General features: G+C 39.7%; 1 protein-coding gene and 1 pseudogene across 2 annotated transcripts; both read left to right on the forward strand.

Annotated features, from left to right (window-relative positions):
• The first annotated feature begins 1,240 nt into the window (after positions 1 to 1,240).
• On the forward strand, positions 1,241 to 3,144 carry LOC147448134 (uncharacterized). Its single transcript, XM_086523757.1, has 2 exons — positions 1,241 to 2,239; positions 2,824 to 3,144. Exons 1-2 carry the CDS (start codon positions 1,241 to 1,243, stop codon positions 3,142 to 3,144), a joined length of 1,320 nt encoding a protein of 439 aa, XP_086379883.1.
• Positions 3,145 to 7,243: 4,099 nt separating this feature from the next.
• On the forward strand, positions 7,244 to 9,621 carry LOC147448135 (uncharacterized protein At2g39795, mitochondrial-like; annotated as a pseudogene). Its single transcript, XR_015189687.1, has 3 exons — positions 7,244 to 7,614; positions 8,800 to 9,194; positions 9,269 to 9,621. The product of XR_015189687.1 is annotated as an uncharacterized protein At2g39795, mitochondrial-like (transcript).
• The last annotated feature ends 1,898 nt before the right edge of the window (positions 9,622 to 11,519 follow it).

An 11,519-nucleotide genomic window follows, 5' to 3' on the forward strand; every position in this document is an offset into this window, starting at 1 on the left:
ATGGGTAGCATTAATATCTCCACTTGGAAAGAGTTTGAAAATATTCAAAAATCATTCTACGAATCTCAAAAGATTCATAGAAGCAAATTATTCAGGAGGGATGCAAGCCATTAAGAAATGTTTTGAAAATAAAACGCAATAATTTGCTTCATGATGCATCACGACCTTAGAGTGAATGAGGCTTGCTTACCGTGTCCCTGACATTGCCAATACATGGGGAAAATATGGAGGCTTGCACTTTATGATTACACCAACCACCTTGTTTTGAATTGAAAAAGCTCTCAAAGAGGAGACCATACTAACCTGTAAATGCTTGAACCTATCCCCTTATCTACAACCAACAACATAGCATCCATTTGGCTTAGCTCCCACTCCCTTTGATTTGAGGCGGGATGTTGTGGCACCAAGGAAGAGTCCCTTCATGTATGCATATGTGTCCCTTGCAAGTTTGAGTATGAGCATCATACCCTACTTAAGTGCTAAACTTTTTATCAAATTCAAGCTTGCTTTCCTCAAATTTTTGGCTGAGATCACTCGCTACATGCTTCTCTCTGTTAGCCACTTTGTGGATTCTCAATTTCCACCACCCATCATACCTAGAGTTATTGCGACATGTTTCATTTGGTCCCATCATCTCCAATAAGTCTCTCTCTCTCTCTCTCTCTCTCTCTCTCTCTCTCTCTCTCTCTCTCTCTCTCTCTCTCTCCAATATCTTGCTCCACGGGGTTCGGAGGTTGCTGCAATTATGCCAGGACAAGGGGATGATAGAAATATTGGCTATCGCGACATTGTACTGAATTTTCGACACGGGGGCTTGAAAAGAATCTCCAGCATGCATCGAGCTTACATGTCCTTATTGTATGTTTTATTATTTCCAAGTGGAGAGGATGGGTGGCATCTTTCTTTACAAACTACCGATGGAAAAAAAATGAGTCAAAAGCAGTATTATGTCTTTCGCTTACAAAGAAGAGATGATACTGTGGTGTGTCTTCTTCGAGGGGGTAGGCTATTACAACAGTATGTCGTGGATGCTTATAGTACTCTAGAGGAGTCACGGATTTTGTGGATGCGAAATAACCAAAAATCACTTCGTGGCAAAGTGTACCAAGGATTGGTTGACATGGTTGAGGCTAGAGATGGCTTAGAGAGGGTTGAAGGTCAAAATGTTGGCCGTAGAATTGTTTTGCCTTCATCTTTTGTTGGAGGTCCAAGATATATGTGCCAACTATTTCAAGATGCAATGGCAATTGTTCGTAGTAGGGGTAAACTGGATCTCTTCATCACACTCACATGTAATCCACGATGGAAGGAAATAGATGATGCATTACTACCTGGACAAAGTGCTGTTGATCGTCCTGACCTGACTATACGAGTGTTTTATCAAAAGTTCCAAGATATGATGCATTTACTTATCAAGCAAGCCGTATTTGGGGAGGTGATTGGACTTGTTTTAGTGATTGAGTTTCAGAAGAGAGGTCTTCCTCATGCTCATATATTGTTGATACTTGCATCCGAGTATAAACCCATAGATACATTACACTATGACAAGTTGGTTTGTGCAGAGCTCCCTGACAAGAATGTGTTTCCAGAATTATTTGATGTAGTGAGTCGTTGTAATGTTCATGGGCCATGTGGTCCTTTGAACCCAAGTTTTCCATGTATGGTTGATGAAAAGTGTAGATTCAAGTTTCCAAGAACATTTTCTACGTCTACAAATGTAAACAAAAGTCGATATTCTGTGTATATGAGACGAGATGATGGAAGGCTTGTTCCGTCTAAAAATTATAATTTAGATAATTGTTGGGTTGTACCTTATAGCCCTCTCTTATCACTAAGATACCAAGCCCATATTAATGTGGAGATCTACTCAACTGTCACTACCGTGAAATATCTTTATAAGTATGTCTACAAGGGACATGATCGAGCCACTATCATTCTTCAAGATTGTGAAGGAGCTACTGATGAGATCAAGAGTTATCTCAATGCACGTTATGTTTCTACATCTGAGGCTATGTGCAGAATATTTGGCTTTGACATGCATAGTGAAAGGCCAGCTATTCAACGATTGCAAGTACACCTTCCATTACAGAATATGGTTACATTTCAAGATGGTAATGATGTATCACATTTGCTGGATAATGAGAAAAATAAGAAAACTACCTTGACAGAATGGTTTGTTGAAAATCAAAACTATCCAGAATCAAATAGCTTCACATATAATGACTTTCCAAATGGTTGGGTATGGAATAAAAGTCGAAAGGCATGGTCTCCACGACAACGGGGTGTTTCTATTGAAAGAATATATGTATAATATTGTCCCTACCTGCTGGTGAGGTTTATTACCTACGAATGCTTCTCAATATTTGCAAGGGGTGTAAGTCTTTTGAAGACTTGCGGATGTATGATGGTCACATTTATGATACATACAAGGAGGCATGTATAGCTAGAGGATTATTGCAAGATGATGAAGAATGGTCACTTTGCCTCCAAGAGGCATCTTTTTTTCAAAATGGAATGCAATTGAGACAATTGTTTGCAATCATATTAGTCTTTTGTGAGCCACTTCATCCGGCTGCTCTTTGGGACAGGTTTTATACCGAACTTTGTGATGACTACGATTATGCGCTAAGAATGCGTATTTCAGATGCAAGCGTGCGATTTGATGTGGCAAAAAATCAAGCTTTGCTTCATATAGAATGCTTTTTGCAACAACATGGCAAGAGGCTTTGCGATTATATGTTGCCTGCAATAGACTCAACAATGGTATCCTTAAGTGAAAATGGTGTTATGGCTGAAGAAACAATGTTCAACGTTGATGAACAGTGTAGTATAGCAGATTGTATGGAGACTTCCTTAAATGAGGATCAGCGAGATGCTTACCACCAAGTGCTACAAGCTGTTGACACACATTCAGGGAAAGTACTTTTCCTAGATGGTCCTGGTGGCTCAGGAAAAACTTACTTATATAATGCACTTCTTTCACGAGTGCGAGGAAGTTGTAGAGTTGCTCTTGCATGTGCATCCTCGGGTATTGCAGCTTTGCTTTTGAGTAATGGAAGAACTGCTCATTCTAGGTTTAAGATACCTTTGGAGCTTCACTCTGAAGCAACTTGCAATATAAAGGTAAATAGTCAACTTGCATAACTTCTAAGAAATGCAACTTTACTTATATGGGATGAAGCTCCCATGACACATCGCTATGCATTTGAAGAAGTGGACAGAACTGTAAGAGATATTATGCAGCGAGATACTTTGTTTGGTGGAAAAGTCATTTTGCTTCGAGGTGACTTTTGACAAATACTACCTGTTGTACCAGAAGGTGTCGTACAGATATTGTAAATGCTTTGTTGTGTCATTCTCACATATGGAAATATACGAAGATATTGAGGCTTACCAGAAATATGGATATACTTGATTTCGGTTCAAATTCATTTCAACAAAGTTTTTCCCGTTGGGTGCTTGATATTGGCAATGGGGTTATGGATGATGGAGGAGATTTAGACAGAGTTAAAATACCTTCACACATGATGCTTCTAGGAAATAGTTTGGCAGATCTTCTAAGCTTTATATATGGAGATTTGTGTCATGTGCAAGATCATGCAACTTTTTTTAGAGATTGAGCAATACTTGCTCCGCGGATAAAGAGGTGGATTTAATTAATGACTATACATTGCAAAGAATGCATGGAGATTGCAAAGAGTATCTGAGTGCAGATTCAATTTGTATGTCAAAGGAAAACACACATTTGTACACAATTGAATATCTAAATAGCCTTACTCTTGGTGGTGGTTTTCCACCTCATGCTTTAGTCTTGAAAGAAAATGCTCCTATCATGTTGCTGTGAAATTTGGATCCAAGACGTGGATTATGCAACGAAACCAGATTGATATGCAAGCAATTTCATCATAAGGTAATTGAGGCAGAGATAGTTACAGGATCGAATATTGGAGAGAGAGTTTTTCTTCCAAGGATTGACTTTATTATTGGAAACCATCAGGGGCTTCCATTTCAAATGAAGCGTCGTATGTTTCTAATTAGGCTTGCTTTTGGGATGACTATCAACAAAGCACAAGGGCAAACACTTGGAATTCTTGGTCTATATCTTGCGTCATCGATCTTCTCTCATGGACAATTGTATGTTGCAATGTCACGTGTACGAAGTGTAGCTTCTATGAGGATTGTTGTTAATACTAAAAACACTCAAGCGGAGTGTTACTACACTCCAAACATTGTATTCAAGGAAGTATTACAACTAGCGAGCTCATAACGATAAGTTCAAATTGACATTGTGGCTCTCACTTAAAGTCATACACACTTGATGTTAAATTTTATTCATATCTCTTAGATCAAAGTATTGCCCATAGATGGATCCTCGACGCAGTGCCTCCTATGTAGTGGGTCTTCTATTTATCTTCTTTTTTTATTAGTTTATTAACTTGACCTATTATTCTCTTGAGAAGATTGGCTTATACATTGACTTACTCTGTTGAAGATCCACCGCAATGGAGGGGAAGAGTTCCTGCTATGTTTTTGGTGATCTTATTTGATACAACTCATATTATATTGTAAGAGTTTTTATTTCTTTTATATGGTGTATTGGTAGTTTTAAGCTTTTTTGCTCTATATAATTCATGGATGCCTTTGCAGAGATCACTCCCATCGAGGTTTTATCATTGTAGGTGTTTATGAAATGCTATACTTAGGTAGAGATATGTCTATGGAAGTTCTTGGATACTACCATGTTGCCTTTTCTTTGGACCACGAGCATCGTCAAATCCAAGTTAATATTTGGTTTGTGAGTGACAAGAGGCCAGTCAATGCACAACAGGTTGGGGTTGCTGGAGACCGTACTACACCATATCGATTGAGGATATTTACTCAAGTTGAAACACCACCCCGCATCTTGCAAAATGTATATAACATAGGTCCTTGGACTTATAGAATCCCTAATGTGGTCTCTCGAAGGCTACACTTTGAATAACTATTTTGTATTGTCTCTTTGTGAAGGTGTGAAATTTCAAAGTCTTTTGAATTGCTTTCATTCCTCTCTCTCTCTCTCTCTCTCTCTCTCTCTCTCTCTCTCTCTCTCTCTTACATTCTTCACTAAAACAAAAGAAAGAAGAACATGGTTCTCTACGGCATAATCGTCAAAGTCTTCTTTATTCTATTTCATCTTTGTTCCTCTTAAACTTCCAAATCTGTGCTGTTAGAGCAGATAAAGAATGGCACGATACATCATGGTTTCGTACACCCTCAATGATGTACCTACTTATATTAGAGGTATGTAAATGTAAATTCTTATCTTTGTTACTTACTTTTACCATGAATGAGAACTTTGTGGCCTTTATTTTGTATGTTTACACGTGTTACATTTTTTTAAGATCCTCCATTGTGAAGGGGTCCTGCACATGCTAAGGATATTGTTCATATTATCGCTGATTTTGAGATCCTTCGGTGCGTATAGCTTGAACTTGAATCCATATGACGTTAAATGTGTTGTTACTTTTTATGTCTGAATGGTTGGTTGTTATTTTCATTGCAGGCTACAATATTATTGCAGACATTCTGTCTTGGCATTATATGAAGCACGATATTTTAGAAGTGTTGTAGGTTATTATCACATAGAGTTTGATATAGATGATATGCGAATCACTATACGCGAGTTAGGTATGCAACGGCCTCTCAATTGCAACTTTTCATACGGTCCCTATGGAGTGAATGAATGGATGTTTAGAATCTATTCTTTGGGTGAATCACCTCGATGCCTCGGTCGCAGTGTTCGACGTGTCTGACCTTGGATCTTGAGAGTTCCAAGTAGAGTGTGTCGTAGGCTCAACTTCTCCGATGATCGAACACTTTGATCCATTGTCTATGCATGCTAAGTACCAAATTTTTTTAGTTATTGTTGGCTTATTGAAGTGGGTTTTTATCTACTAGATAGGTTAATGAGAGAGAGAGAGAGAGATTTGGGAATTGCTAATGTAGGTTAACATGGGTCATGATGTTTTGGCTATTCTCCCAATACATATAAGGATGATTATATATTTGAAAGTTAAGGAAGAGTACATTTATAAAAGATATGGTACATGGTGTTGGTGGCATCATTGGGTGTATTCATATGCTAATGGGTGGTATGGAAATTGTGGACGGTTAAGCATTTCACTATGCAAAGTGTTACAAATATTGAGCGAAATAAAATTGATGAGAGTCCTACAAGAACTACATATGGTTGATATTTATTATGTTAATGTTTGTGGTTGTGATATTCAGTTGCGAAAGATATATCACAATCACAAATCTTACATTTCGGATGAAGAGTTTGAAATTTTGAAATTAATTGTGAAGTTTATCAATGGGATATATTGGAGTGATATCCTCAACCGTCCAATTATAGAGTAGAATATGAGTCGTTGTAAACAAAAAAAATTGGAATGTTGTAAAGACTTTGACCTACTGAACCTCTTGATACTTTTTGGCATGACAATTACTAATTGAAGTGTTCGTATTGCGCTTATACTTTCTTAAAGTGTTTAACTGGCCATGTTGATCATCTCTCTCTCTCTCTCTCTCTCTCTCTCTCTCTCATTTTAAGCTTTGAGTACTAATGTTGTCTTCTTTTCTTGCAACCAATTAAATGGCTCACGAAATTGTGAATATTTTTTCTAGTGTAATTTTTTTTATTGTTGATGCCTTTGAAGAAAATTTGTTACCTGTTGAACGGGGATGGCAATGGGCATGGGAAGAGATTGAGAAAAACTACACCATTTGAGGGTCATATGCAGATGAAGAGTTGGACACGATTTACATCAAGTTGTTTGATCCCTATTTCTTTCTCAACATTAAACTCATGCTCTTAAAGCAAGAACTTGGGTTGATTCGTCATTACAAGATTTACTTGAGCTGGGTTCAAAAAATAGATTTAAGAGAAGTTTGTAGAGCTCCGGCTCAATATCTTGATCCTGTTGAAATAGCACAACTAAAAGTGTTATGCAGATATGTTCCTAAGCCTTTTTGGCAATAACGTAAACTATTTTTTTATGTAATGTGCTTTAGTCATGTGCTTTTATGTAATCTCTCTCATGTGCTTTTATGTTCTCTCTCTCTCTCTCTCTCTCCGTGCGCAAAATGGGTTAAATGTACCACGAGTAGTCTTAAAGGGCCAAAGACAGAAAGTGTCGATCGTGTGAGTGTCATGGAGAGATGTATAAAGATGCACACACACACACACATAGGCTTACAGAGTGAGGTGGTAAGAGCGAATAAGGTGGTAAGAGCGAGTAAAGCCCGCTGGTAGGCGACACGCGCGAGCTAGTCTTCAATAGTCTCTCTCTCTCTCTCTCTCTCTCTCTCACTCACAGTCGAGCTCTTCCTGTAGCTCTGTGAGTGAAGATGGCTGCACGCCTTTTTCTTCGCAGGGCTGGACTATGGGCTTCCGCCCGAGCAGGTCGTGCTGCTGCGCATCCGCGCGACTATTGCCCTGCTCTTTGCTCGCCTTGTGCATCCGGCTTGGATCAGCGCTTCTCTTATGCCACACGCAGTGCGGCTGCCGACAGTTATCTGGTGGAGGTTTTCAAGACCGAGATCGAGCACGAGCTCCGGGAAGAAGCCAACAAGGTATCTTCTGTCTCTATTCATCCCTTATTGTGTGTGTGAATGTGTAGCACGTGGAAATGCGAGGTCGTGCAGGGTCCGCATGTGAAATGTGCCGTCTATTTTCAGTGCATAGCTAATAGTCATACCATTCCTGTCTGTTTGATTGATTGGTTATCCCAGTCCTTTGCCTATACGTTTACGCAGTTTGTATTCATGACTATTACAAACATTTATGATCAAGCTACTAAAGATTTTAATTTTTGTCATCTGTGTGTAGGTGATACGAAATTGACACACCCTAAATACGTTTTCAAGATGAGAATTCCCGTTTATAGACTTTATTTTTTTTCCAGCTTATTTGGGTGCGGTTTTCTGTAACTTGACCTGCGATTGGAGCTATTGGCTAACCTTGCAATTGGAATTGATGGGCGTCTTTTATTTTCTTTCCTTTGCTGTATTTTGATAGTGCTGTTTGTGACTTCTTTTGCTGGCAGTTAAGGTCAATCTAAGGAGGAGTGTTTATGGAATAATCGATCAGTGATCATTGTTTTTGATGTCAGTGCATGCATATGTACATTTTTATGGTTTACACCCCCATAGAAGAAGTCATTTGCATTTAAATGCTCAAGTCACAGCATCCTTGGCTACCATTCTTTGCAACGTTAATAGCTACATGTTATCTAAGGACTGACATGTGCATATGTATAGAAGCTTGCCAGATCCCAGCTGGCTTCTTAAGGGGGACAAAATGGGTGTAGCTCCATTGGAGCAGGAGAAGCATACTTTGCAGCTGTCAACGCATGAAGCTTATATGATCTCAGAGAGCTCGTGGAAGGTTGGTCGTTTATGACTCATGAGGTGGGAGAGAGAATAGCCTTCTAAGTTGACTTTTGAAGCTATAGTGTTAGTCTTGGATTTTGCAGAAAATAACCTAAAAAGATCCACAGGTAATGTATGAAGTATTCTTTTCATGGCTTGATGAGATTGAAGGTACCTTCTTGTACACCAGTTGGAGGCTGAACAACTTGGCCTGGTTTGAGTTTGCTTGTTAGGTTTGGTTGTGTCTTCCCGTGTCGGCTTTTTTACATTAATAATGTCTTGACTATATGCCCATTGTCTCTTGTAGAAACAAAAGCTTGCTAAGTGTACGTCTTGGCTGGTTTTGTTTTAAACAAGTCTCTTATCATGACCTTGTGTTTTCTACAGGAAGGCTCTCTGAAAGGCTCTGCTGGACCTTTTGAGTTGTCGGACAAGGCTGGGACTGAAGAAGTCATTTTGAGTAGGAAGTTTGGTAGTGAACAGATTGCCATCACTTGCCTTGTAGAAAGCCAGTACCCAGATGAAGACGAAGAAGCTTAGCAGGAAGCAGCCGAGGGAGACCAGAGTGAGGAAGAAGGTGAAAATGCTTCTGGTAGTAAACCTGTGGAGGTTCTCCATCTGAATGTTACTATCACCAAGGAGGCACCTATGCCAGCTTTGGAATTTGAGTGCACCTACGTTTAGGGGGCTGATGAAGTGGATATTGAATCTATCAGCTTTTTAAATGAGCAACCATCTGAAAATGACAGCGAGCCACAGCTTTATACCGGTCCTGATGTTGAGTCGCTTTCACATCTTCTCCTTTTGATAAGATTATCATGTTAGACCCTTTTGTAATCGATGTTGTATGTTTCAGCGAATTGGATGAGAACTTGCAGCGAGCTTTCCATGAGCTTTTGAAAGCTCGAGGGCTCACCCCAAAAGTTGCTACATATGTCTTGGAGTACTTGACGGTGAAGGAGCATCGAGAATATATGAGATGGTTACACAATGTGGAAACGATCTTCTCCTCATGAGTGGCGACTAATTCTGGGGCAGTCCATTTTTTCCTGTGCTGGGAAGTACCCAGCCTTAAGAAACAAAATTTTGAGAGTTAGCTGATTGTAGTAAAAAATTTTGAGAACAGAAGCCCTGTTATAGTAGTCATTACGGGTTTAGTGTAATTTGTTGAGCATTTCAGCTTTTCAAATGCTGCTCCCTATTTTCAAAGCTGTCTCATGTAGGCGTGATTTACTGGGTCAAAGTCTTAGTCTGGCTTTTGTTTTGGTACCTAAGACCTGGAAGTTACTTGTTTTTAAGTGCGAACTTCTAAGCTTCTTTGACATGGGGCACATTCTGCACAATGAAGACCTTGTTGTGTACATTGGAACACGTAAATCTGCCAATTGTGTGCATGTAAAATGAAAGAGGGCTTCAACTCTTTCATTTGGTTCTTGGCGTGCATGTACAACACGTGCTGCTTCGTTCTGTTTCATTTTTGTTAATGTTGTGCTCTTTTGTTCCCTTGTACATTCATGAACTCCATGTGGAGAGAAGGGAGAATGGTGTACAAATCTGATTTTATTTACTTTTGGCCTGAAATTCCATAGGGCCTCTATAAATTTTCAGTAAGGTCTGCATCCTCCGGGTGCCAACCACATGAGATTGTTTAGGGTCTAGGTTGCAGGCTTGCAAGTTGCGAGGGACCCTGCTCTTGCATGCTGCTACAAGATGATTTCAGCCTGAGCAAGCCTGTGTGCAATGTGCGGGAGAAGTGTATCTCAGGTAAGCCTTGAGGCACTTAGCAATTCAAAACAGCCGATTGAGAGTTGAGAAGGAAATATTCCACTTGGATTTTGCATGAAAATAGTGTATACATGGGTGAAATATCGGCTATTAGAAATATGTCTGTTTGGGCTATAGGTTTTCCTCAAATACTGTGCCTAATGAGGGGAGTGTAAGCTTGTGTGCTTGTGAATGGGTTGGCACATACACGCTCGGTATGGTGGGGTGGGTTGTCCTCAGCTTTTTAAGTGCCACTGGTCCCAACCATGGGATCAATGGCTCTTGTGCAAAATCAAAGGTGCTTGCAAAGCTCGATCGTCGATGCGAAAAAACTAAACTCGAGATCCCGAGTTTAGTTTTTAAGGTGGTGTCCAAAAACTAAACTTGAGATCTCGAGTTCAGGTTTTATGTGAGGTCTATTATTTTAAGTTTAAGTTGATGGAAAAGCACATCGATTTCAAGAAACCGCACGTTGGTGTTATGGTTAAGGCCCTAGACTCTCAAACTAGTGGTGAGGATCCAATCCTAGCTTGGGAGGCGAGGGCATGCCAAGGTTAGGGCCCCGGTGGTTGGTAAAAACTAAACTCGGAATCCCGAATTTAGTTTCAATAGATCAATGGTCCATATAGATCTTTCACTTGGGACCATTGATCCCATATGGTTGGGACTCATGGCACTTAAAGGGGAGGGTGGGCTACCCTTCCTTTCATTATGAAGGGCATGTTGACCACATGTGGCCAGCATCAATGCTTGTACTTAAGGCAGCGACATTGTTCCTCTTCACAGTTGTGCCTACTCATGGCTTGTTTTTTGCCTACCCTTGTAGAAGCTTCAGCTTGCTCCTTACTGTTTGACTTGTTTCAAATCTACATACAAGAACACGCTTGTGAACCTTACCTAGGTTACCCTTGTTGTGGCATCTGGCCTGCTCTACCCCTTTAATGATCCAGGCATAAAAACCATTTTATTTGATATGAATTAGAACGTCAAAACACTCACAAAATGCAGACGGAAAAAAAAACTAGAAAAATATTTTGGGTGCCAAAAGAGATTGAAAACAGCAAATAGTCTCGATCTTGTAGACATTGAAACACCAGCACTTAGGTGACTATATAGTAGATCCTCATTGCCTAGAACTCTTCAAAGCAAGTGATATATCATACAACTTGTCTTCATAATTAAGAATTGTAGTAAGATCTAGAATATCGACAATTAGTTTTGTTGTTGGGAAACTTCCATCGAGTGGATCATTGTTCATGAGGTCCCAATGGTCAAGCACACAATATGGAGAGGCTTGTCCAAACATGGTTATATGAAGTATGCTTAAAATTCTAAATAACTCA

Source organism: Adiantum capillus-veneris, chromosome 11 (assembly GCF_014529385.1).
Source record: "Adiantum capillus-veneris isolate H3 chromosome 11, ASM1452938v2, whole genome shotgun sequence".
Taxonomy (NCBI): Eukaryota; Viridiplantae; Streptophyta; class Polypodiopsida; order Polypodiales; family Pteridaceae; genus Adiantum; species Adiantum capillus-veneris.